The 23152-nt window shown below is 41.8% G+C and overlaps 1 protein-coding gene across 2 annotated transcripts in view; it reads left to right on the top strand.

The window, feature by feature from the left end:
- The window catches only part of LOC143284357 (ubiquitin carboxyl-terminal hydrolase 7-like), a 48072-nt gene extending 40866 nt beyond the window's left edge, over positions 1-7206 (top strand). For both annotated transcript variants that reach the window (XM_076591070.1, XM_076591069.1), the window contains exons 27-33: positions 95-172; positions 975-1078; positions 2534-2702; positions 3565-3612; positions 4024-4095; positions 5212-5308; positions 5969-7206. In XM_076591070.1, coding sequence (XP_076447185.1) covers positions 95-172; positions 975-1078; positions 2534-2702; positions 3565-3612; positions 4024-4095; positions 5212-5308; positions 5969-6075 — 675 coding nt within the window. In that variant the 3' untranslated portion in view covers positions 6076-7206. The remainder of the gene's footprint in view (positions 1-94; positions 173-974; positions 1079-2533; positions 2703-3564; positions 3613-4023; positions 4096-5211; positions 5309-5968) is intronic.
- The last annotated feature ends 15946 nt before the right edge of the window (positions 7207-23152 follow it).

Below are 23152 nucleotides of genomic sequence, written 5' to 3'. Positions count from 1 at the left end.
AGTAAAAGTAGATAATACTGTGACGAATACACTCGGTATACTTTCATGATGGATAGTACAGTGTTTATCATGTGCCAATTTAAAATGTTTTCAGCTGAACATCAAGATCAGTGACCTTGAAAATAAGCGGCAGTTCAAGTGTTCCTGGGTCAATGGCAAACTGAAGGAAGAGGTCAGTTAATTACTGTCTCATGACATTACAAATTTTAGTTAAAGGAATTGTGATAGTTCGATCTACTTTACTTTTCTCATTTGACGATAGGTTAAGTTAATTTGAAGCGCTTCTCACAGTATAATAGAGCTGTGGTCTGATAATTTATAACACATTGTCATCATTTGATAATAGTCTGCATCAGATGTTTATGAAATAAGCATGCATGCTTTTCGGTAGTTGTTTTTTTGTTGGTTTTTGTTGTTGTTGTTGTTTCCTTTTTTTTTCCTTCTCTTTTTAACAGCATTGCTGTTTTTCTTTGTTCCAAGAGGTCTCGAGACTTCAAAAAAAAGTTTTAAAAATTTTTTAAAGAAAATGAAATATTGTAGTGTATGTTACCAAGCTACATTTCATCAAGAGGGTATAGATAACCTTTCTGTACTGATACATTTTGTTCTTGTTATCTTTGGTTCGACTGCACCCACTTATACTGGAGAGCAATTGTCCACTCATTTTGGGAAGCAAATAAGAGCTACTCTGCTGCATGGGTTTAACCATAGAGAGCATTTCCTGTTAAAGTAGTTAAAGTAACTAAAATATACCACACACTTTTCAGAAAATCTAGTCAGAACAACTCTGACAGTATGTTTCAACACCAGTGAATGTCAGAAGTGGCAGCAGAAAGTGTTGATCGTTTTATTTTGTTGAGAAGCATGAAAATAGATTTGAATCCTCCATCAATACCAATGTTCTCTAAGATGATGCTGTAATTGTGACTGTGCCCACGTCCATGAGGTGTATGATTTGACTGATGTGTCCATAGCGAGAGCTGGTGCTGTACCCAGACAAGAATGGCCGCGTCAGTGATCTGCTGGCTGAAGCACAGAAACAAGTGGAGCTGTCTGATAATGGAGCTGGTAAACTCAGGTAGGTGCTCTTCAGTATTCTGTGATCATGAGTGTGGATGTTTACAGACTGGTAGAATGAAATTTGGGGGGAGTGAATGGGGACTTTCAAGGTTTATCTTACCTTTTGAATATATGCAAATTTTCCTATTAATTACACATACTTTACTGTGAGCCACTGGTGCAGACTCCAACAGGGATTCCTGTCCTGTCCAAACTACTAATACGCTATGCATAGAAATCAAAAATAGCTGCGGCTGATACCCTTGGTAAGTTACCTCGCTTGTGTTAACAGAAACAGCATCCTCTTTTCCAGCAGACTTCTTGGTTTTTCTGGCTTGTCCCACATTTGCGGCTCAGATGCTCCTCCCGGCTCCATCCCAGACTTCATGCGCACCACACAGAGCCAGAGGCCAGTCATGGATCTAGTCCCTTTTTTCATTAAGTACCTTCTGTACAAAACTTTCCTCACGGAGGCATCCTCTTCCATTGAGAACTCCACTACAGGAGACATGATGGCCTGGAGGCATCTGAAGTGTACTCCCACAGCCTGATCCAACCCAGTGATTAACTGCCTACAACAATAAGCATGTTTTCCAGCATGCCACACCCAGCAAGAGAAGCCTGGTACCTGTCTTGACAATTACACAACCTTCTCCCTGTCCCAGAAGCTTCAAGATTTGTGTAGTCAAATGTCAGCCATTCATACATAGGCAACATGCCAGTGTTGCTTTCTAGCAGCAAGTGCCAAAAAAAAAAGAAAAGAAAAGAAAAATAGACTATGACACCACCCTTTCCATATGATTTCAGCCAGACTTTTTGTCCTTAATACATTCCCAAAAGTTACTCCCCTGCCAATCCTCATTCAGCCAGTCTCCACCCTTCTTGTCCCGGGCAACATACACCAGTTTCTCTGCCTTGTCAGGTCCCAACATATCTCCCTAAACAGATTGCTTTTCACCTAAACAATACACATTTTTCCATAGCAACCCTGGTCATGCATAGAATGTGCAGCCCTGATCTGTCTTGAGGGGCAATATATGCTATTAAAGCCTCATACCCTTACAATGGAATACCCAGGGCTCATAACATCAGACCATGGTCCTTTTCCTTCACCTGATCACGCTCAAAAACGCTCCACAAAATCAGGTTGAGGCCTCTGGAATAAACCCTGTCACATTCATACACTTACTCCTGAGGGGCATTTCAAGCCTGTGTGACACAGGCCCAAATACCACTGGCTTAACAGTAATTTTTTAGCAGGCCCATTACCACATCCTGAAAATACTGCCTTGTGCTATTTTGCACCAGTGGATAACAGTAAAGGGTGATTTAAAGGACATTTTCTTCCTAAAATTTTTTGAAGGGTGCTGCAAGTATGTTCAACTTTTTTATACATGTTGATGCAATTCAGTGCATCTTTTACATGGAAAATGTATTAATGTACAGTTCTCAGAGGAAGGTGTTGTGACTGCAGGTTGTTAGAGATCATCAGCTACAAAATCCTGTCTGTGCAACGAGAAGATGCTCAGCTGGAGCAGTTGTCTGCGGGAGGCACCCGGACTTTCCGCGTGGAAGAGGTACCAAGCGACGAGGTTGCCCTGCCAGATGATGAGCTGTTGATACCTGTTGCTCATTTCCACAAGGTTTGTGAGCTTGATGGCCCATCACCTGGTGTGTATATGTGTCTGATGGTTGGGATGGGTTAGGACATGTTGATGATTAATTTCTTTGAGCAATGGGATTTTCTTGTCTTTCTGGCCTTTTTTCCATGCTTTCCTGTCGGGCTTGCTCTGAGATATATATATAGAGAGAGAGATGTACAGATATAAATAGATATCTTTCTCCATCTCTCTTGCCTTGAATATTTAGATTCTCTTTTTACTTGATCTACTTCATGTGCTGTGGCACATGAAACTGCTACCTCTGATCTCGTATGCTGTTAACCTTATTCTGTACTAGCTAGCTTCCCTCAGGAGTAACTGTTCTCTCTTAATCTCTTTGATCATTCATGACACAGTGATGACATACTAGGCTAGAGATTTTGACAGCTTTTGCTGAATGAAGATTTGTAATCTGAGTGTCATGTGTCTGTGCACTAGTAAAATGACAATGACAATGATGATGCATCACAGAAAAAGGTGGAGGAGGATCTTTTCTGTGTTTTGTTTGACATGGACACCCTCTCTCCCTCTCTCCCTCTCTTCCCCCCCTCACCTCCTCATTTGTCTCACAACTCCCTGTTTCCCCATTCTCCTGCTTCCATCTCTCACTTGCCTTTTGTTTCCACATCCATCTTAATCTTGGGTCTCTTAAAGATCTCTCTTGAGACATCCATCAATGTAGTGTTTTACTCACAGACACTGCTAACTTTATGTTAGACTTATAATTCAATAAGCTTGTTCTTGTACATGTTCTGTTTCACTGATCTGTGAATGATGTGCCATGAACTTGAATTTCTTCATGTCAGAGAATATTTCAACTTTTTTTTTTCCAAATAAATTTCAGGAAATCTACCAGACATTTGGGATTCCCTTCCTGATCAAGATAAAGAATGTAAGTACATTATTTGTATCCTGTGTGTAGCATTGGTGTTACAGGAATGTCTTAGTGAACCTTATTCTTTTCAACCACTGGTTATCTTTTCAGCCATTGTTTTCATGCTCTTGTATTTACATTTCAAATTTAGAATCAGTGTGTTACTTTTCAGATTTTTTTTTTCATCAACATGTAAAAGTGAGAGGAAGTAACACATTTTGAAAATGCATACTATCGAAAATGCATACTGTGTCTAGTGGCATATGGCTGTGGCTACTCCAGCTTTTTTTTTTTTCTTTTTTTTTTTATTCTACTGAAAAGTCATAAAGCAAATGAATTTTTTTTTTTTTTTTTTAAACTTGAAACACAAATACCACACTGACCAATGAGGTTTGAAATTTGAATAGTTTTGGTTCAATGCATTTTCAGAATGAACCCTTCATCAAAGTGAAGGAAAGGATACAAAAACGCATGGATGTTCCAGAGAAGGAGTTTGAAAAGGTACATTCATTTCTCTCATGGGTGCACGTGCGTGTGTGTGCCGTGGAAGGTGCGATAAGTAGGAATGTGTTTGGGAGGGGGAGATGGAGAATGTGTTTTTCTGTTTGGGCTAGTGTGCTCTTGTATTTCTTTTTATCACAACAGATTTCTCTTTGTGAAATTCGGGCTGCTCTCCCCAGGGAGAGCATGTCGCTACACTACAGCGCCACCCTTTTTTGTGTGTTTTTTCCTGCGTGCAGTTTTATTTGTTTTTGCTATCAAAGTGGATTTTTCTACAGAATTTTGCCAGGAGCAACCCATTTGTTGCTGTGGGTTCTTTTACATACGCTAAGTGCATGCTGCACATGGGACCTTGGTTTATCGTCGCATCCAAATGACTAGCATCCAGACCACCGCTCAAGATCTAGTGGAGGGGGAGAAAATATCGGCGGCTGAGCCGTGACCAAGCCAACACGCTCAGATTCTCTCTCTTCCTAGACGGAAGCGTTACCTTTAGGCCACCACTTTTATGTGTAGTGTTGGGCCTGTGCACTTTTGCTTGTGCTTTCATATCTGTGAACTCGCCTATTTGTTGCATATCTGTTGTGTGTGTCTGTGTGTACATACCTGTGTGATTATTAACATTTATTTACTTACTTGTTTTTTTATTTGTTACTATTATTGTCTCTGTTCCTTTTTTTTTCTACTTATCTATTTGCTTAATTATTTTTATTCTATTTTACATTTGTTTTTCATTTTATTTATTTGTTAAATGATTTATCCATTTATTTGTTTATGTGTGTTTTTGTTGTTGTTTTTTTGTTTTCCTCAAGGCCTGACTAAGCACATTGGGTTACACTGCTAGCAGGTCAGGCATCTGCTTAGAGGATGTGGTGTAGTGTATATGGATTTGTCTGAACGCAGTGACACCTCCTTGAGTAACTGAACTGAACTGAACTGCACATATACATTGTAAAATTTGATAACTTGTTAGTGCTGTGTTTTCTATATTTAAAAAAAAAAAAAAAAAAAAAAAGACATGAAGTGCACAGTAGAATGCATAGTGAATTCATCACATTTGAGATGCGATGTCAAGGGTCCTGAGTGTTACAGACCCATGTTACATAATGTTTGCAGTACAAGTTTGCCTTGGTGATGATGGGACGGCTGGACTACCTCACAGAGGACGAGAAGCCCATCAATATCACAAACTTCATGCCTCAGAATCTGCATGGTCAGTACTACTATCCACAAAATGTTAAAGAACATGGTTTTGTGTCACATACTGTTCCATGTCAGTCTGATGCAAACTAGACCTGTTGGTTTACTCTGGCCAGATCTCATGGCAAACTCAGGAATAAGACATCCTGCCAAGTCTGCCCTCTGCCAGCCAATTAACGCAATTCCTAGTTCGTAGTGATGACTCATTGCAATGTTAATTCCTTTCTTTGGGTGGGGGGGGGGGGGTATGAGCTGTTTCACAGTGGCTGGTGACACTTGAGTTTGTCATATCAGTTAACTTAACATTGGTGTGTCTTCCTTGTATCTGGATGGAGTCAAATGAGGTTGACATTTGTATTACCCGTTTTCTTGTCATGATGTTGACATTGTTCATAAGTATTTATTTCCTCCTTAATGAACACATCAACAGCTTGAAAGCCCTGGAAGTATTTTGCAGCCTGACTATCTCAGCTGTGTTGTGAATGGCAGTGATAATTTTCTCACATTGTTCAGGACATCCTTTATTTTTGTATCAGTATTGCGTTTGAAATTGTTTTATTACCATCTTGACCTATATTTTTTTTTTTTTTTTTTTTTTTCTCCCCCCCTTTATAGATAATTTTTCTCTCCTCCATGATAGTGTGGATTGGTATCCACTGTTCTATTGTTGCAGGCAACAACATGCAAGCACGTCCTTGGCTGGGCATTGACCACGTGAACAAAACAGCAAAACGGACCCGGTACAGTTACCAGGAGAAAGCCATCAAGATCCATAATTAAGTGTGTGTGCATGCGTTTTGTGGGTATGGTTTTGGTGTTGGATTGCACCACTCTGCCTGGCAGCTCTCTGCTTCCTCAACAACCACTGCAGTCCTACTTCCCAGGACAAAGTGTTTTCACGGGAAGTGCGCCTTTCTTCCATCTTCAGTTTGGTCTGCTGCCTGCCTGGATTCTTGAAAGGGGGGATGACATCCACACAGGTGTCGCCTCATTTCATCATTATGCAAGAATTGGCAACCCTTTACCCTTTTTTAGTTTCATATCAGTCTTTGTTTTTTGTATGGTTTATTTTTTTGTTTTGTTTTTTTGTTGTTGTTTTTTTGTTTTTTTTCTTCTGGTAACACACAACCTATTTATTAAAGACCCACAAGGAAAATCAAGAGAATATAGTGATTACTGTGGTATTTCTGTGCGTATATTTGTTAGGTTGAGGGCATGTTGTGAGCGTCAGCAGCAGCTGTTGTGTAGTTGTGTGGGTGATGTGTTGACATTGAACAGTGAAAGTAAATACTAGCTTCAATTGATCACAATCCAGTGGCAGTGGTGTATAGAACTGTGACGGCCAGACGGTCAACCAGTGAGTGGTTGGGCCTCTGCCTTGTAGTTAGGTCCTAGAAAGGACAACAAAGGACTAGAGCTTGCAGAAGTTAATGGAGAGGTGACTGTTGTGACCAGTGTCATTGGGCTGGACTTGTGGCATTTTCTTTATCCTGTGCCTGTCTTCAATGTTGTGCAGACAATTTTCCCCTGTTGACTGGGGTCAAGTCAGAACCAGGATTTCATTCTACTCAACACATCAGCTTGCAAAAAGTTATCCTTTTTTTTCTATATTAAATCTCCTTGACTCTGGCATGTTACATGAACTCTTCAAATTAAGATTTATATTTGTGCCGCGCAGTGTGAGGTAAGAGTGAATTTTTATGTGATGGGAAATGACAGAGTGTGAGAGATGTACAGTGATTGGTGTTCTGGGGGACCCCTTGTAAAGCTTGTCCTGTCTTGTGAGCATGATCGGTTACATGTGAGTCTGTTTCTGTGTTTGTGGAGATGCGGGCTACCCAGCTGTGATGAATGGACAAAACTTTTTAGTGCAACTTTGAATTGAATAAAAAAAAAAATCAGGAAAAAACAGTCACAGTATTTGTTTTTATGTCTGTATTGTTGTTGATGCAATTGGTCTGTTGTGCTTGTCCTCAAAGAATTGTTTGATGTATTTAATGATGCAATCAGTCAGTCTGAAGCAACAGAATGAAATCATTCAAGAATGACTAATATACTTGTTCTGTTTCTTGTTTTTTAAGCCAGAAAGGGGTCAGTGGGGAAAGAAAAAATCAAACATAGTTTAAGCAGTTTGAAATCAGTGTGGTTTTTTAGTTTCTGCTCTTGAAAATTGGTCTGTTAGAGAGATTTGATCACAAGCAAAAGATTCTCCAGCCAGATATCCAGCATACACTCATTTCTCAAATAGTCCTGTTTTGAAAGTTTTCCTTTCACTTGTCCAGTTTTTAAACACAGACACACTTTCTTTTCAACTTGCAGATGTTAACAACAAAAAATAATGTGTTGTTAAACAAGAACTACCCATCTAGTGTTCTACATTTATGTGGAGTGATGGCCTAGAGGTAATGCGTTTGCCTAGGAAGCGAGAGAATCTGAGCGCGCTGGTTCGAATCACGGCTCAGCCTCCATTTTCTCCCCCTCCACTAGACCTTGAGTGGTGGTCTGGATGCTATTCATTCGGATGAGACGACAAATCGAGGTCTTGTGTGCAGCATGCACTTAGCGCACGTAAAAGAACCCACAGCAACAAAAGGGTTGTTCCTGGCAAAATTCTATAGAAAAATCCACTTTGATAGGAAAAACAAATAAAACTGCTCACAGGGAAAAAATTTTTTTAAATGGGTAGCACTGTAGTGTAGCGACTCGCTCTTCCTGGGGAGAGCAGCCCGAATGTCACACAGAGAAATCTGTTGTGATATGAAAGAGAAAACGAATACGAAATACATATCTTGTTTGTCAAATGGAAATAGTTTATTTTTTGACTGTACATAAAGTGAATCAATGACCTTGTTAGAGAAGATTGTAGATGTTCATAAAAGCATCCAGCCATCACCATAATGAAGATGCTGCTTCAATTTAGGTTAAAGGTCGCATAGCCTTGCTATGGCCATTAGAGCAGTGAATTTATATCCACTGTGTTATAAGACTCTGCATAGCAAGGCAGGGTCTAGTAATCTTTCAATGTTTTTACCTTCAGCTGAAGTCAGGTACCCATTCACACCTGGGTGGAATGATGAAAACCTGAGTAAAGTGCCTTTCCCATGGACACAAGACCATGTCAAAACAGGGCCTTGAACCCTGATCACTGGTGAATACTGGATATTAAACCAAATCTGTCATCGTGCCTCTACGCTACTTCAGGTTGAAAGTAATAAATCTCCATATATTTCAGATTTAATTACACATACTTAACCGTGACCCAACTAGTGCAGACTCCAGCAGGGGTCTGACATTCCTGTCCTGTGCAAACTACTATCTGCCTATGCAGAGAAAATGAAAGCAACTACAGCCGATAACCTCCCGGAAGTAGGTAACCTCCCCTTTGTCCCGCTAGCTAGCGCCCTCTTTTTCCGGCAGCCATCTCGACACCTGTTCCTGTGCACTGCATACAGCTAAGTTTTTTTCGTATTCTCTATCTATCGATTCTTTGGCGTCCTTGTTGTTTGTCTAATTATGTCTTCAACCAGGTCACATATGTGGCTCGATTGGGCGATAGGTATTTTCTTGGAAGCAGTCATAAGTTATGCCTGTCGTTTTGTACACTTGTAAACATATGGGATTTTTGTGTGTTTTTTAACACCAACATTACAATAATTGACAGGGATCCTATCAAGATGAAATAGAGTATTTTATTTATTCAGTATTATTTATGCATAAAGATTTGCATGCAGCTGACCACCAGCCACTGTGGTGAAGTGGTTAGTGTTGATTGATGGCTGGGAGGATGTGGGTTCAATTCCAGGAGAGATGAAGGGGGGTTCGGGAGGGGGGGGGATTGCCCATAGCTGGCTCTCTACGCAGGCTTAAATGGGAAGACAAACCAGTCAAGTATCATCCACTTTTCAGATGCATCTTTGGGTGTGTTGCTCAATTTTCCTGACCTAAACCTAAAATGGACCTCCATAGTAGCAGCATCATCATTCTCCACTGTAATCATCAGTATATAAAAACACTGTCGTAAGTTCTGTGGCCTTTTATGCCCTGCTCTCACGGTGACCTCGGTTTCAATCCCCCTCCACTTTGTGAGTGGGAGTCCTGATAAAGTCATCTGTGTCTGCTGGTTTGTAGGGGACTTTTGTTGTAGAGACATGGTGATAGTCTTTGGGGGAGACATTCAAATGGCCGAGTTTGTAAAGTGCTTAGAGCTTGGTCTCCGACGGAGGATAGGCACTATATAAGTATCCATATCATTCATTCAATCAAGTCATATTTCTGTGGATGCCTTAGCACAGTTTAACTGTTGAAATATTGTCCTGTATCATGGTACAATTTTCTTGTAAAAAGAGTGTGGCCTATGTCCTCTATCGTTTTTCCAAGTGGGGAGCTGAAAGATTTGCCGACCACTTCCGTGGAGTGTTGCGCAATTTTAAAAAGTACACACACACACACAGGTTCTAAACATTCTTCTGCTGACATTTGATTTGGGGCTATCCATTGCATTGGGCATCATTCATACTCAAAGATATCTGCCAAAAGGAAACATTCTGAGGATAACCTCAAAAGTTAGACGCCCTTTCTGTCTGTGTCTTTGATTTTCAGAAAATTTAACAATCCAATGTGCGCACGTACGCGCACACACACACACACACACACGCACGCATAAACATAAGTATGCGCACAGTCATCTGGAAAGGTCAGTCTTGAAAACTTCATGCAGTGCATTTCTGTTTCAAGTGTTTGTCAATTGTTAGTCTATTGACTTGTCACTTTCAACTTATTTAAGCACAAAAGCACTGTCAAATCATTTTGACTGCACAAAATGCTGGATGAATTTTAATCATATTCTCTCGGCCTAGTTGTAGTTGTACCCTAGGCCAGAGGTTTATGAAAAATTGCTGGAAATAAATGGACCTGTAGGCAGAAAAAAAAAGTATACACACAGTCACACGTGTGATACACAAATGCTTTCTGACCTTTATTTTTACTTCATTTAATATCACAAAGTGGAATGTTACGCAAGAGTGAAAGACTAAAGGGAGGCAACAAACATTCACATGCGAGTTCGGTCCCATCCTCCCACACTCTTCCGTAAACAAAACAGACACGAGGTATTGCCCCTGAGCCTATATAATATAACAAAAAAGATTCACAAATTGTTCTGCATAACAAGCAATTAGTATACACACGCACGCACACACACAAACGCAGGCATCCGATTTTGAGTCTGGGGAATGCTGACATTCTTCAATGTTTTTGTGGGTCCATGAGCTGAACGGTCAACATATCGCCTCTGGTCTTGTGCCACACACATAAATTTTGTGGTTCTTTTGGACGTGTCTTGGTCTTGAAGACACGTGTTGTCTCGAGGCTGCACCAGCCTCATCAGACCTCAGCCAGGTCTGTCCCGCTCCAGTCTCCCCGAACTGGGCCGCTACCACGTCTCTCGGACAGTGGGTTGATCCCGTATCCTCGGACTAGGCTGTCTACGTTTGCCCCGGAACACTGGGACAGTGTATTGAGACCCGTAAGATATATGCTCTCCATATAATTTCCACATTCACCTTTCACCAAATTCATCCCGTTCCATTTATGCCACAACTTGTATTAGGTCAAATAATTATTTTGGAATATCCAGTGACTCCAATTATCGAATATCAATTTCCCATTAAGGCCATGACACAAAATGAGGAAAACATAAGATAAGATAAGAATAACTTTATTATCTCCAACTGGAGAAATTTGGTCAGGTGCATTATCACAACATAGACAAGTAAACAACATGGGGACCATAACTGTAAAAGCCAACAACAGCCCCAACAAATATTACGAAGATACAAATGTAAAAAAATATCACATACATCGTTTCATACATACATCCACACACTGCAGGTAATAACTAGTATTCTTAATGTAAAAACAGATAGAATTAAGAAACATTATTTGAATATAATTATAAACATAGCCTACTATACTGCACATTGATTATAATAGACAGATAAGATAAGAATAAAGATGAATTGCGGAAAACCACAACCAGATAATCAGCACACACCCGCACCGCACCCCCCCCCCCCCCCCCCACCCCACCCCACACACGCGGATAACTTGATCAAACAAGAGTAATAAACATATGTTCTCAAATAAAAGCATTTCACATATTCGCTTTTAAAAACATTGCAATTAATTATTACATCGTAATTATTAAAGAGAAATATATTTAGAATATGGACGTTAGCATTAGACATATTCATTGTACATTCATCCTGCATATTGCACATTATTCTTCCTACATATTGCACATTCATTATAACCAATTGTCACGTTTTAAGCTCAGTAAACACACACACACAAACACACACACACACACACACACACACACACACAACTAGAACAAGGTACAGCCTATCATGCACGGACTTTCACATGTCTCACATGAGAGTGCGCGCGCGCACACACACACAGAGTTCTCAAGAATTTAAAAGGTGGATTGAACGTGGAATAAAAGTCTTCAGAGCTCTGGATTTCAACTTAAAAGTTCTGTAGCGTCGTCCTGATGGCAATAGCTCATAATACTTTGCTAAAATATGGGTGTCGTCAGTTGCTATCTGCCTGCTTTTTTTAACCACTCAACTTTCATACAGCTCTTGCATACTAGCTTGTTTCACTCCCACAATTTTACTGCATACACTCATGACATCGTTCAAAACACGCTTACTCCTCACTCCCAAACTTCCATACCAGCACATAAATGAAACTAAGCACAGACTCGATACAACATCGATAATAACTTTGAAGAATATTTGAATTTATACCAACATTTCTAAGCTTCTGTAAATAAAAAATTCTAGATTGACATTTCTTATGAATGGAATCAACATTTCTGTCAAAAGTCAGCTTATTGTCTAAGATGGTCCCTAAATATCTATATTCATTGACCCTCTCCACTGTTTGACCATCAATAACAAGGTCAGCTACAGGCAAGGGGTCTTTCCGAAAATCTATTAACATTTCTTTTGTTTTCAATACGTTGAGATCCAGATAGTTTTTCTCACACCAGGAACAGATCTTTTTAATTTCACTGAAATAAATAGCATCAGAGTTGGACAGATCTTCAATTGCTGAATCATCAGAATATTTTATGACAGGAGTTTCCTCCGTGCCTCTGCAGTCATTTGTGTACAGTGTAAAAAGAACAGGGGACAGCACTGTACCTTGGGGTGCACCAGTAGAAGTAGATTTTAGAGAAGAGTGGGCAGAATGAAAGCGGACGGACTGAGTTCTATTGACAAGAAAACTTATTATCCAAAGAGTAAGCTTCGGATCAACATCCATGCCTAGCAGTTTGATGGCAAGGAGATGAGGTTGTATTGTGTTAAAAGCAGAAGAGAAGTCAACAAAAAGGATACGAACGAAAGATCCTGTGTTATTCAAATGAAGGAAAGCATTATGAAGGAGAGTTAGGATAGCATCGTCAGTACTTCTGTGTGCTTTATAAGCAAACTGAAGAGAGTCAAGCTGCTGTTCAGTGAAAGAAAGATGTCGGAGAATAATTTTTTCAAAGCATTTCATCACTACTGAAGTCAGGGCAACAGGACGGTAATCATTTAGTGCGGCTGGGTTCTTTTTCTTGGGGATAGGACAGATAGTAGATTTTTTCCAGATGCTGGGGACAGAGCAGTCCTTCAGAGACCAGTTGAAAATTTTACAGAACACGTCACACAACTGGGAAGCACATGTTTTCAGTAATTTTCCACAGATATTGTCGGGGCCAATTGCCTTCGTGACATTCAGTTTTAAAAATAAAGATTCAACAACTTTTGCATCGATCTCAAAGTCTTCACCTGTGTTCCTATCTTTGATCTTTTCCTGCAACTGTGAGATAACACTATTCAGTTCCCTTCCCAGATCATTCCTTTCAAAGCGACAGTAGAAATCATTCAGTTTATTTGAAAAATCAATCTGTTCATCCTTTTCCATTTTACAAGCTACTGTTTTCCTTTTCGTTTCTCCAGTGATAATTTTTAACCCATCCCATGCATCTGCTATTCTTCCCGTCTGAAACTGTTGCTCTACTTTTGACTTGAATTCCCTCTGTCCCCTTCGTAATTCACCTCTAAGCTTCTTTTGTATCAATTTCCTATCCTTCTTGTTCCCTGACTGAAACGCTACCTTTTTCTCGTTTAAAATTGTTTTGAGAGACTTTGAGATCCATGGTTTGTTGTTGGGGAAAAGTTTAATTATTTTTGTCGGAATTATCATGTCTTCACAGAAACTGATATAAGATGTAACAACATCAGCTGCTTCATGAACATTCTCACATGGGTCAGTCAACACACTCCAATCAGTACAATCAAAACATCCTCTCAGTTCATCCACACTCTCTGACGTCCAAACTTTCACACTCTTTTTCACAATCGGCTCTGTCTGTATCTTTGGTCTGTAGGCTGGGATTAAATGAACAACATCATGCTCAGATACACCCACTGGTGCAAGGGGAACAGATTTGTAGGCATTAGGAATGTTCCCGTAACACAGATCGATTGTCTTGTCCAGTCTGGTCCGGCAGGTAACATATTGTTTAAAAGAAGGTAAGGCTTTCTTTAAATCACAATGATTAAAATCTCCAACAATAAAACACAGGGCGTCGGCAGAGATGAGTTGAAGGTCGCGAACAACACCTGCGATCGTCCTTCCTGCACGTGCAGCAGATGCCTGGTCAAAGACTGGGGCCGTACACAACAGTCAAGAAAATACGGCCGTACTCACGTGGCAGGTATCGAGGCCTCAGCGACACTGATATGAGTTCAAGTTCCTGTGTACACAGTTGCTTCTTCACACACACATTCGCACTGTCACACCACTTCTCATTGACATACAGGCACACGCCACCACCCATTTTCTTCCCCACTTTCTTGCAGTCTCTGTCCATTCTGTACGGAGTGTTAAAACCATCAATCGCAACACATTCATTCGACACTTTCTCACTAAACCAGGTTTCGGTAAAACAAAGCACACACGAGTTTCTAAAATCATTTAAAAATCGACAGTTTGCTCGTACTTCATCTAAATTACAGTTTCTGCCGTTTGGATTAAGAGATCTGACATTGGATAAAATCATAGATGGCAGTGGAGGCTTAGTTTTATTTTTTCTCAGTCTTCTCTTCACGCCTCCTCTCTTTCCTCTCTTTCGTGCTTTCTTTCTCTCACCTTATCTTTCATTCTCTTCATCATCACAAATAAGATCGAGGTAAAAGTTGCTCAGTAAAAGCGGATGGGTCGCGCACTGACAGTAAACTGAGAAGAAAATCACGGTCGTGATGTAAGGCGCCTCCTCGCTGTCCGCCATTTAAACCACCCGGTGACACAAAAACACCACAAACACTAGTCCGGAATACAGCCAGCACCACCACAAACACCCTCACAACTGTCACACTCTTCATCTTTAACACCTTGCACACCACTTTAAAACAATATAAAAGCACAAGGACAGGGCGAGGACAGCAAAAACAAGGATGAAGCACAGAGCACAAAACACCTGCGTGTCGCCCCCTCGCGAAGCGCCACATTAACATTCATCATACATGCCTCGGGACTAACAAGGGGAACGGAATATTTAACAATGATTCCCAGGCTATTATGAAAAACATGGCCACGTTTCTCAACATTTGGAAATATAAAGATAGCATAATTCTATACTACCTTTGCTCTTCATGCTAGCGATTATATGTACAGAAAACACACTGTTCTTTGGTCAATTTGCGGTGTAACCAAGTTTACACAATATATCGCAAAGCATAGCTCCACCAAAATATGCACAACAAATAATAACTACAGTTACGGTACATAACACTGATGCTTACACAAAAAGACTAACCATATCTTTAAACTCTTATGAAAAATAACTAATATGTAATTACCTGTAGGCCAGAACCAACTGACAGCGAGACTTTTTTTCCGAGTTTCAAGCCTCTGCGACAGACTGTGTGTCGCAAGCCAGTTTAACGGGTCAGACGGAAAAATAAACTCACCGTGACCAGTAAAAAAAGCGCGTGCAAATAAACAGAAGCACTTGAATTCCCTTGCACGGTGAAATCAGATTGTGGCACTCCGTGACATGGAATAACATGAGATTGCTGATACTGTTACGAATACACTTAAAAGTGTGACGTTACACACATGCTTGCCACGGCACTCTCTCTCTCTCTCTCTCTCTCTGTCCAGTGCACAACATTTTTTTTTTTAATCCAAACATACTGAACTTGAGATGTATTTTTCTTTTTTGTCACAACAGATTTCTCTGTGTGAAATTCGAGCTGCTCTCCCCGGGGAGAGCGCGTCGCTACACTGAGAGTGCCACCCATTTTTTTTTGTATATTTCCCTGCGTGCAGTTTTATTTGTTTTTTTCCTATCAAAGTGGAGTTTAGTTCTACAGAATTTTGCCAGGAACAACCCTTTTGTTGCCGTCAGTGGGTTCTTTTAAGTGCGCTAGGTGCATGGCTGCACACGGCCCGGCCAGGACCCGGGCTTGGTTTATCGTCTCATCCGTCCGAATGACTAGCGTCCAGACCACCACTCAAGGTCTGGGGGGCGGGGGGGGGGGTGGGGGTATCGGCGGCTGAGCTGTGATTCGAACCAGCACGCTCAGACATGATTTCTCTCGCTTCCTAGGCGGATGCGTTACCTCAATTTAAACCATCACTCTATGAAGACAGCCCACGGATAAAAACGAAGACTGGACATAACTGTTTGTTCTTAGTATACTTTTAAAAACTCTATGTCAGTGTGTGTTCCATCAGCAAGCTGTCTCTCACAGCAAACTTCATTTTTTACCGGTATATGTCTGCACGTTGGTTTGTGTCAAACCCGAAGCCTTTGTGGAGTGTACTGTGTTGCACTGGGGAGAAAAACACTCGCAAAGCAGGTTTCTCCCCCTGGAGCGAAAAGACGGGAAGTAAGCGCTTACATCATAGTGCTCATTATTCCAATATACGTTTTTAAATACCCATTCCTGGCACCAGGAAAAGTTCGTTTCAACGTTTGTCGAAGTTTGAAATAGCAGGGGTACCTGAGGGTAAATGCGAACGGGCAAGTCTAATTGCCGCGAACGATGGCTTTGGGTACAGTGTAGACAATTAAAACAGAAGCAGGTTTTTGACTCATTGGACATAACATATTATTGGAACATCGCACCAGTCTGTTGTATATCTGGTTTTGATCACACATGCACACAGATACACACACAGACATTCAAACACACATACCCCACACCGCACACCAACACTCCCTTTTGAGAGTAGTGCAAAGTGATTCCGGCAGTGCAGCATCCGGCGTTCGCAAATTGACTCACATCAAAATATCCTGTGGTCTAGTTGCAAACGGCACTATTTTGCATATTCCTATCAAAACTGACTTTCTGATCTTTCACCAGTATACTTTCTTAAATTCTCCCAGCACTGGTAATGCGCATTCAACATATCCGATCAAATCAACTATTTTTAACTTTGTCAACGTCAAGTACTACAACTTGCTTCCCTTGATTTTAGGATTTTGAGAGCACGCTCATGACCTTGGTCGGCAGTGGGGCGCGAAGCCGTGAAGAAAGAGCGCGGAAATAGCCAGAAATAGCTGATGTTTGACTGGTTCTTGGAAATGGATATTCATTAAGGCATTAGGAAAAGGTCGAAGCAGACATTAAATAGTGGAATTCAACCGTAGAAAACGCTTCGAAGTGGGGTAGTATACGAATCGTTCGCAATTACACGCTGTTGGCAAACTTTCTAGTTCTTCTTTTTTTTTCAAAGTCACATGATATATTCAGAAGAGGAGCTTCCAAACTTTTCTCTTTCTTGTATGGGGAACACGTTTGTTCAACTCGCTGTGACTTAATTACCTCCAAAAATGGTTTATTACAAGCGTTCAAGATTTTCAGCTTTACGTCGGTGAAAATATTACCGTCGATTTTCTGAGGAAACAAGAACATGGAAAAAATAAAGGTACAAAATACACTGAGTCGAACCAACAGAATCCTTCAGTAACAGTGCACTGTCGGGCACCTGTGGCAACTGAGGCAACATCTATGCAGTGTGAACTTGGCTCACTCGCAGCCAGTGTCCAACACCGTGGGAAAGACTTTCCTCCATCAGTTTGCTATGGAAGGTGGTGTGAAACCACTGAAATATAGGTTATAAGTAAGTTCAAACTTTAAATTCCGATCAAAGAAACTTTATCGTATAATTATCGGTACCCTGAATCAGAGAACTTACACAAACGAAAACCCTCCCCAGTCCTCGCCCTGCTCCCTGAATTCTCTCTCCTCTCCCTCCCCCCTCCCTCCTCTCCTTCTCTCTCTCTCTCTCTCTCTCATACCCACCTCCAGAATGTTAGTTTACTGGTGTATCGGCCTATTTGTATTCCCGCTGGTTTTTACCCCGGGATCAAATCTGGCTCGCCCAGATTTATTTAGACAGAGCTGGAATGACCCCCAGGGATAAATTTTAACTAGTTAAAAAGTAACGCCCATTGTGGGATATTTACACCCGGCACCCACCCCCCTCTTTATAGATACGGAGATCTCAGTTTCGGGGCTAGTTTAAATGACCCCTCGATTAAAAGGATTAAATTTTGCCCAGTTAGAGTTGACTCCTTCCCCAAATTACTTCACATTTAACTGCCAGTGAATGAAGAAAGCATTTTAGCCCAAACAGATCGCCCCTCGCCCCCATCCACTTTGTACTGAGTTGTACCGCTCCCCACTTCCCCTGGTCGGATGATGACTTAGCTGGAATCGGTCACCTCCCATCAGTCTAAAACAGCTGCAAGCTAATTGAGAGCAACCACTTCCCTGGAGGGAAGAGGGGAGGGTCAGTACAAGACAGTCCAGAGCTTCCACTCCTCCATGATTCTTCCTGATTTTGATATGAAGGAAAGCGGTCAGTACAAGCTAACCCAAAACAACCCTTCCCTGCTACTTCTATCATGATACGTGGGGCTGTCCAAACAAGTCCTGGGCAACTCCCTTCCTCTGTTCCCACCTCTACTCACCCTGCGGAGAAGTGACAGTACAGGGTAGCCCCAGACCTTCTGTAACTTTCGTCAAGTTGGTGTTGGGAGGGAACTTCGATGCAGGCATTAAATGTAGGACACTCCCATTTTTGTTGTGATGGAAAAGACGGTGGGGCAGAGGTCAGTGAAGCCACCCCAGAACAACCACCCTCCCGTATAAGTTAGTTTACCCAGGAGAGGTATTTGGGGAGAGAAGAGAGGTTAGGTATTGGGGTAGAGAGAAGAGAGAGAGGGGTGGGGAAGAGGCAGTGGGGATAAAGAGAAGAAAAAGGGAGTCATTAAGAGAGCAGAGTATTGGGGAAAAGAGAAGAGATAGGTGAGGCACTGGGGAGAGAGGGAAGAAAGATGCCTCCCACTCTCTTTTCTCCTCCGAATGCCTCCCTTTCTCTTTCTTATCTCTCTCCTCAGTCTCACCCAGTGCCCCCCAGCCCCTCTCTCTCTCCCGCCCTTCTCTCTCTCCCGCCCTTCTCTCTCTTCCCAACTGATTCATCTCCCTCTTTTCTCCTCCGGTGCCCCCTCTGTCCAATCTCTCCCGAATTTCCAGCTAGTGAGGGTCGATTTTGACTGGCCTCAACTGACGCTGGGGTTAAAAAAAAAGAAGAAAAAAAGAGGAGGGTGGGGGTGGATTGAGGCTGTTGTACCAGAAAAACCCTGTGGTGTTGCGACAGTCTTTTATGGAGCAACATTACTGAAGCAACATTCGGAAAATCGCCAGAGAGATTCACTGCATAGAAAGCGTGGACCCTTAATCTTTACCAGTCAGAGGAGAAACTTGCGTGGCCACACAAAATGCAGACGTATTTTAGGTTTCTTCGCCTCTTCTGTTGCACATATCTATTCTGTCGAACTGTCTCTACCCTCTCTTTCTCTCACCCCCCCCCCCTCACCCAGTACCTTTACCTCTAGCTCTCTCTTTTCTCTCTCCCAATGCCTCCCCCTTTCTTCCTCCCTCCCAATGCCTCCCCCTTTTTTCCTCCTCCCAATGCCTCCCCCTTTCTTCCTCCTCTCCCAATGCCTCCCCCTTTTTTCCTCCCTCCCAATGCCTCCCCCTTTCTTCCTCCTCTCCCAATGCCTCCCCCTTTCTTCCTCCTCTCCCAATGCCTCCCCCTTTCTTCCTCTCTCCCAATGCCTCCCCCTTTCTTCCCTCTCTCCCAATGCCTCCCCTTTCTTCCTCTCTCTCAATGCCTCCCCCTTTCTTCCTCTCTCCCAATGCCTCCCCCTTTCTTCCCTCTCTCCCAATGCCTCACCCTTTCTTCCCTCTCTCACCCTTTCTTCCCTCTCTCCCAATGCCTCACCCTTTCTTCCCTCTCTCCCAATGCCTCACCCTTTCTTCCCTCTCTCCCAATGCCTCAACCTTCTCTTTTCCCCAGTTCTCCCATCTCTTTATGCCTCCCTCTTTTTATATTCTCTCTATCCCCAAGGTCTCCCCCTCTCTCTCACCTAATACCTCTCTCTCATCTCCCCCAATTCCTCCTTTCTCTTCTCTCACTCATAATACAGGGTTCCCATGGACTTCAGGTTATGCTAAGTAAGGACCTTGTAAGGACTTATAAGGACCATCTCAGTATTTTGTAAGGACCTACAAAGTTAATAGGAGACATAAAAATCATACCTGTACATGTCTTCCATGACATTTTTTGAAGTCTTCTGATGATCAAGGGCTCATTTAAAGTCATAATGAAGTGTCTTGTAATATTACAATACAGTCACTCACAACAAGAAAATTCACACATGAAGAAGAGTCTTGTATTGAATACCTCTTCTCTCCTCTTCCTCAATGCACCCCTCTCTCTCCAATGCTTCTATCCCGCTCCTCTCTCTCCCCAATGTCTCTCCCTCTGTGATGCTTTATTATCCTCCCTCTCTTTCAATGCCCCCTGACCCCCCCCCCCCCCCCCCCCGCCCCACACACACACACACACACACCCGCCCTCTCTCCCCCTCCCTCGAATGCTTCCCTCCCTCTCTTTTCAGTGCCTACCTCTGTCCCTCGAATGCCCGCCTCTTTTCGGCTCCCCCCCCCCCCCCTCCCGCCACCCCACCTTCATGCCTTCCCTCCTCCCTCTGCATAGCTTAGTTTCGTTTTTGACTCGTTGCAATTCTGAGCGTGGAACCTCGCAGTCATTAACTGAGCTCTCCTCATGAGACCATTTTCTTGAACAGGCTTCCTGTCTTCACACTGTCGTAGTAATGGAGCACCTCACCCGTTCATTGCAACAGAAACATGGTCTTCTCCATGTGCGGGTGTTTCTTCAAATTTCTTGCGAACGGCAGACATGACTTATCCACCGTTGGCTTGATCTGTAATTTATGAACAGAGGGACTGGGTTGTTGACTGTGAAAATGGTTGTCCTTCAGTCCATAAGAAGTTTGTTGAACGATGGAGCTGTTTTGTCGACTAAACTATTTGCTGGTTGTATTTTTTTTACTGCACTGCACCCCCGAAAACGGAGTATGGCTGCCTACATGGCGGGGTGAAAACGGTCATACACGTAAAAGCCCACTCGTGTACATATGAGTGAACGTGGGAGTTGCAGCCCACAAACGAAGAAGACTGTATTGCGAATGCAGGGCTTTGAGATGATCTGTGTACCATCCCCGAAAACGGAGTATGGCTGCCTACATGGCGGGGTTAAAACGATCATGCACGTAAAAGCCCACCCTTTTTTTTTTTTTTTTTTTTTTTACGAGTGAACGTGGGAGTTGCAGCCCACAAAGAAAGAAGACCTGTGTTCCTAAAATATACTGTTGATTTGTTTTCAACTTGATTTCTTTCCTGGTGCCATGTCTTCAGAGTTTAGTCTTGAGCCTGGCCAGATCAGCATGGTAACAGGCGAGTTATACGTTGCAAGGGGGTGGAAGGTGTAGGTGCAGAAAAGTGAGTGGGAAAAGGGGGTTGGAAAATGACAACGCAAGGATCAAGACAGTGAGAGAGCATGCACACAAAGGTTGGGGTTGGGTGCATTTTGGCTTTGAAAGCTTCAATCGTCAGATAGAATATAGACATGACAACAGTGCAGGGAAAAACGATTGACAGTTCTGCTCGCTGGAAACCAGGAGGCCTGTCGTTAACGTTTTGGAAACTGCATTCCTGGTGGTGGTGATTATCTCTCCCATGGTGGACTCAAATTCTCTGGACTTAACTGGGCTTTTCATGATGCATATTCTGCCCAGGCTTTTCAGGCTTTGTATATTTGTTGTTGATTTTTAATTAAAGAAATTCAGAAAACACTTCCAAATGTTGACAGTAAATTTGATTGACAATATTCAAGTGGTTAGTGTCAATATAATGTCCTGGGGCTGTGTTATTTGAGCTATCTTAGCAGTGCTAAATTTGTTTGGCATTAAGAATTTAGTCTATGGAATAAATGTAGACTGGCCTGTTTTGTCCAAATGCTGTGTAAATTTAGCAACAACCAAGATTTTGCACTACGGCAGAGAATCAGTCTTTCTGATCTTCGAGGTCATGTGTGTGCAGGCCAGCCAAGTCCCTTGACACTTTCATTTTGTATGCATATGCCGACAATGAATGGATATTAGAGATCTAAAAACCCTTTTCATCATTCATATGGTTGTCAAAACATGAAAAATGTGATTTACCTGTTAAATGTGGGTTGTAACCTTACAGCCAAAGGAACTGACTTAACTTAGGTCTGACTGAAAGGTTTACCAATCAGTTCTACCGAGACCTAACTGAAAGGCTTGCCACTCAGTTCTACTGAGATCTTGATGCCCTCATGGCTTGTGGAAATTCAGTTAGAAAGTTGCTCTTTTCCAATCAGTTTTCTTTCCGTCGTTTGTTTTCATAACTTTTTGCCTTACTGCTCCATTCTAAGTTCTACATTCCTGGCCTTTCAGAACTCTCAACTACAAGTTTTACATACCAAATGTATTAACATTTATATGCATACATTTTATATGATTTTTTTTTGTTTTCGTTCTGTGATATCTGGTAGTGGAATCATCCATGCTGTAAGAATAATGATTTGTAAAATATCCATCTTTGTGAATTTGCAGTTACCTAGTCAAATTTGCCTATAAAAATTCAAAATATTGTTCTCAGCTACTCCGTTCCAGAATACCCAGTCGATTTCTACAAATTGCATGTACATTTTTTGCTATTGATTGGTAGTCTTCAACTTTTTTTTTTTTTTTTTTTTTTTAAATCGCCTTTGTGTGTCAGTTTGCACTGGTGTTATTTTAGGAAATTGTTAGTTGATGAACCTTTTGGTACTTCTGGTAGTCTGGTTAAGATGTAGATGGGCGTTTGTGGACACACACGCGAATCTGGAAAAAATTCTTTCCAACAGATGAATCAATATTATGATGGGGACAGAGAAGGGAATCATTTTCCCTTGTGGATAACCCAACATGAACACAGGAGAGTTTGGGAAACTTTGGGGGTTGGCAATCTGGAAATGTTTCTAATGGCTTTTAAACAGACTTGAAGATTGCTTGAAAATTGGCATGCCTGTTTACTCTTGCATGCTTTGAGATTAGATGGAGGTTGCTGTTTGCACCTCATGAAAGGCCACAGGATTAGACAATTTTATTTTATTTATTTATTTTGTTTTTTTTACTTTACATTGATGACAATGCTGCTGTGGTCATTTCATGTCAATCCAGCATTCTCATATCTTTCCATGATACTGATGACCTTCAATTCCATATTTCCAGGCTTCCCATATGAACCTGAAGTACATGCAATGTTGGGTAGGACCAGAGAAAATGAAGGGCACAAATCAAATTCTTGTTCTGTACATTTTTAGCAGCGAGTCCTGTTAAATTTCAAAA

This window comes from Babylonia areolata, chromosome 1, assembly GCF_041734735.1.
Source record: "Babylonia areolata isolate BAREFJ2019XMU chromosome 1, ASM4173473v1, whole genome shotgun sequence".
NCBI lineage: Eukaryota > Metazoa > Mollusca > Gastropoda > Neogastropoda > Buccinidae > Babylonia > Babylonia areolata.
The sequence above is the reverse complement of the archived record's forward strand: the minus strand, read 5'-3'. Positions and strand labels throughout refer to the sequence as shown.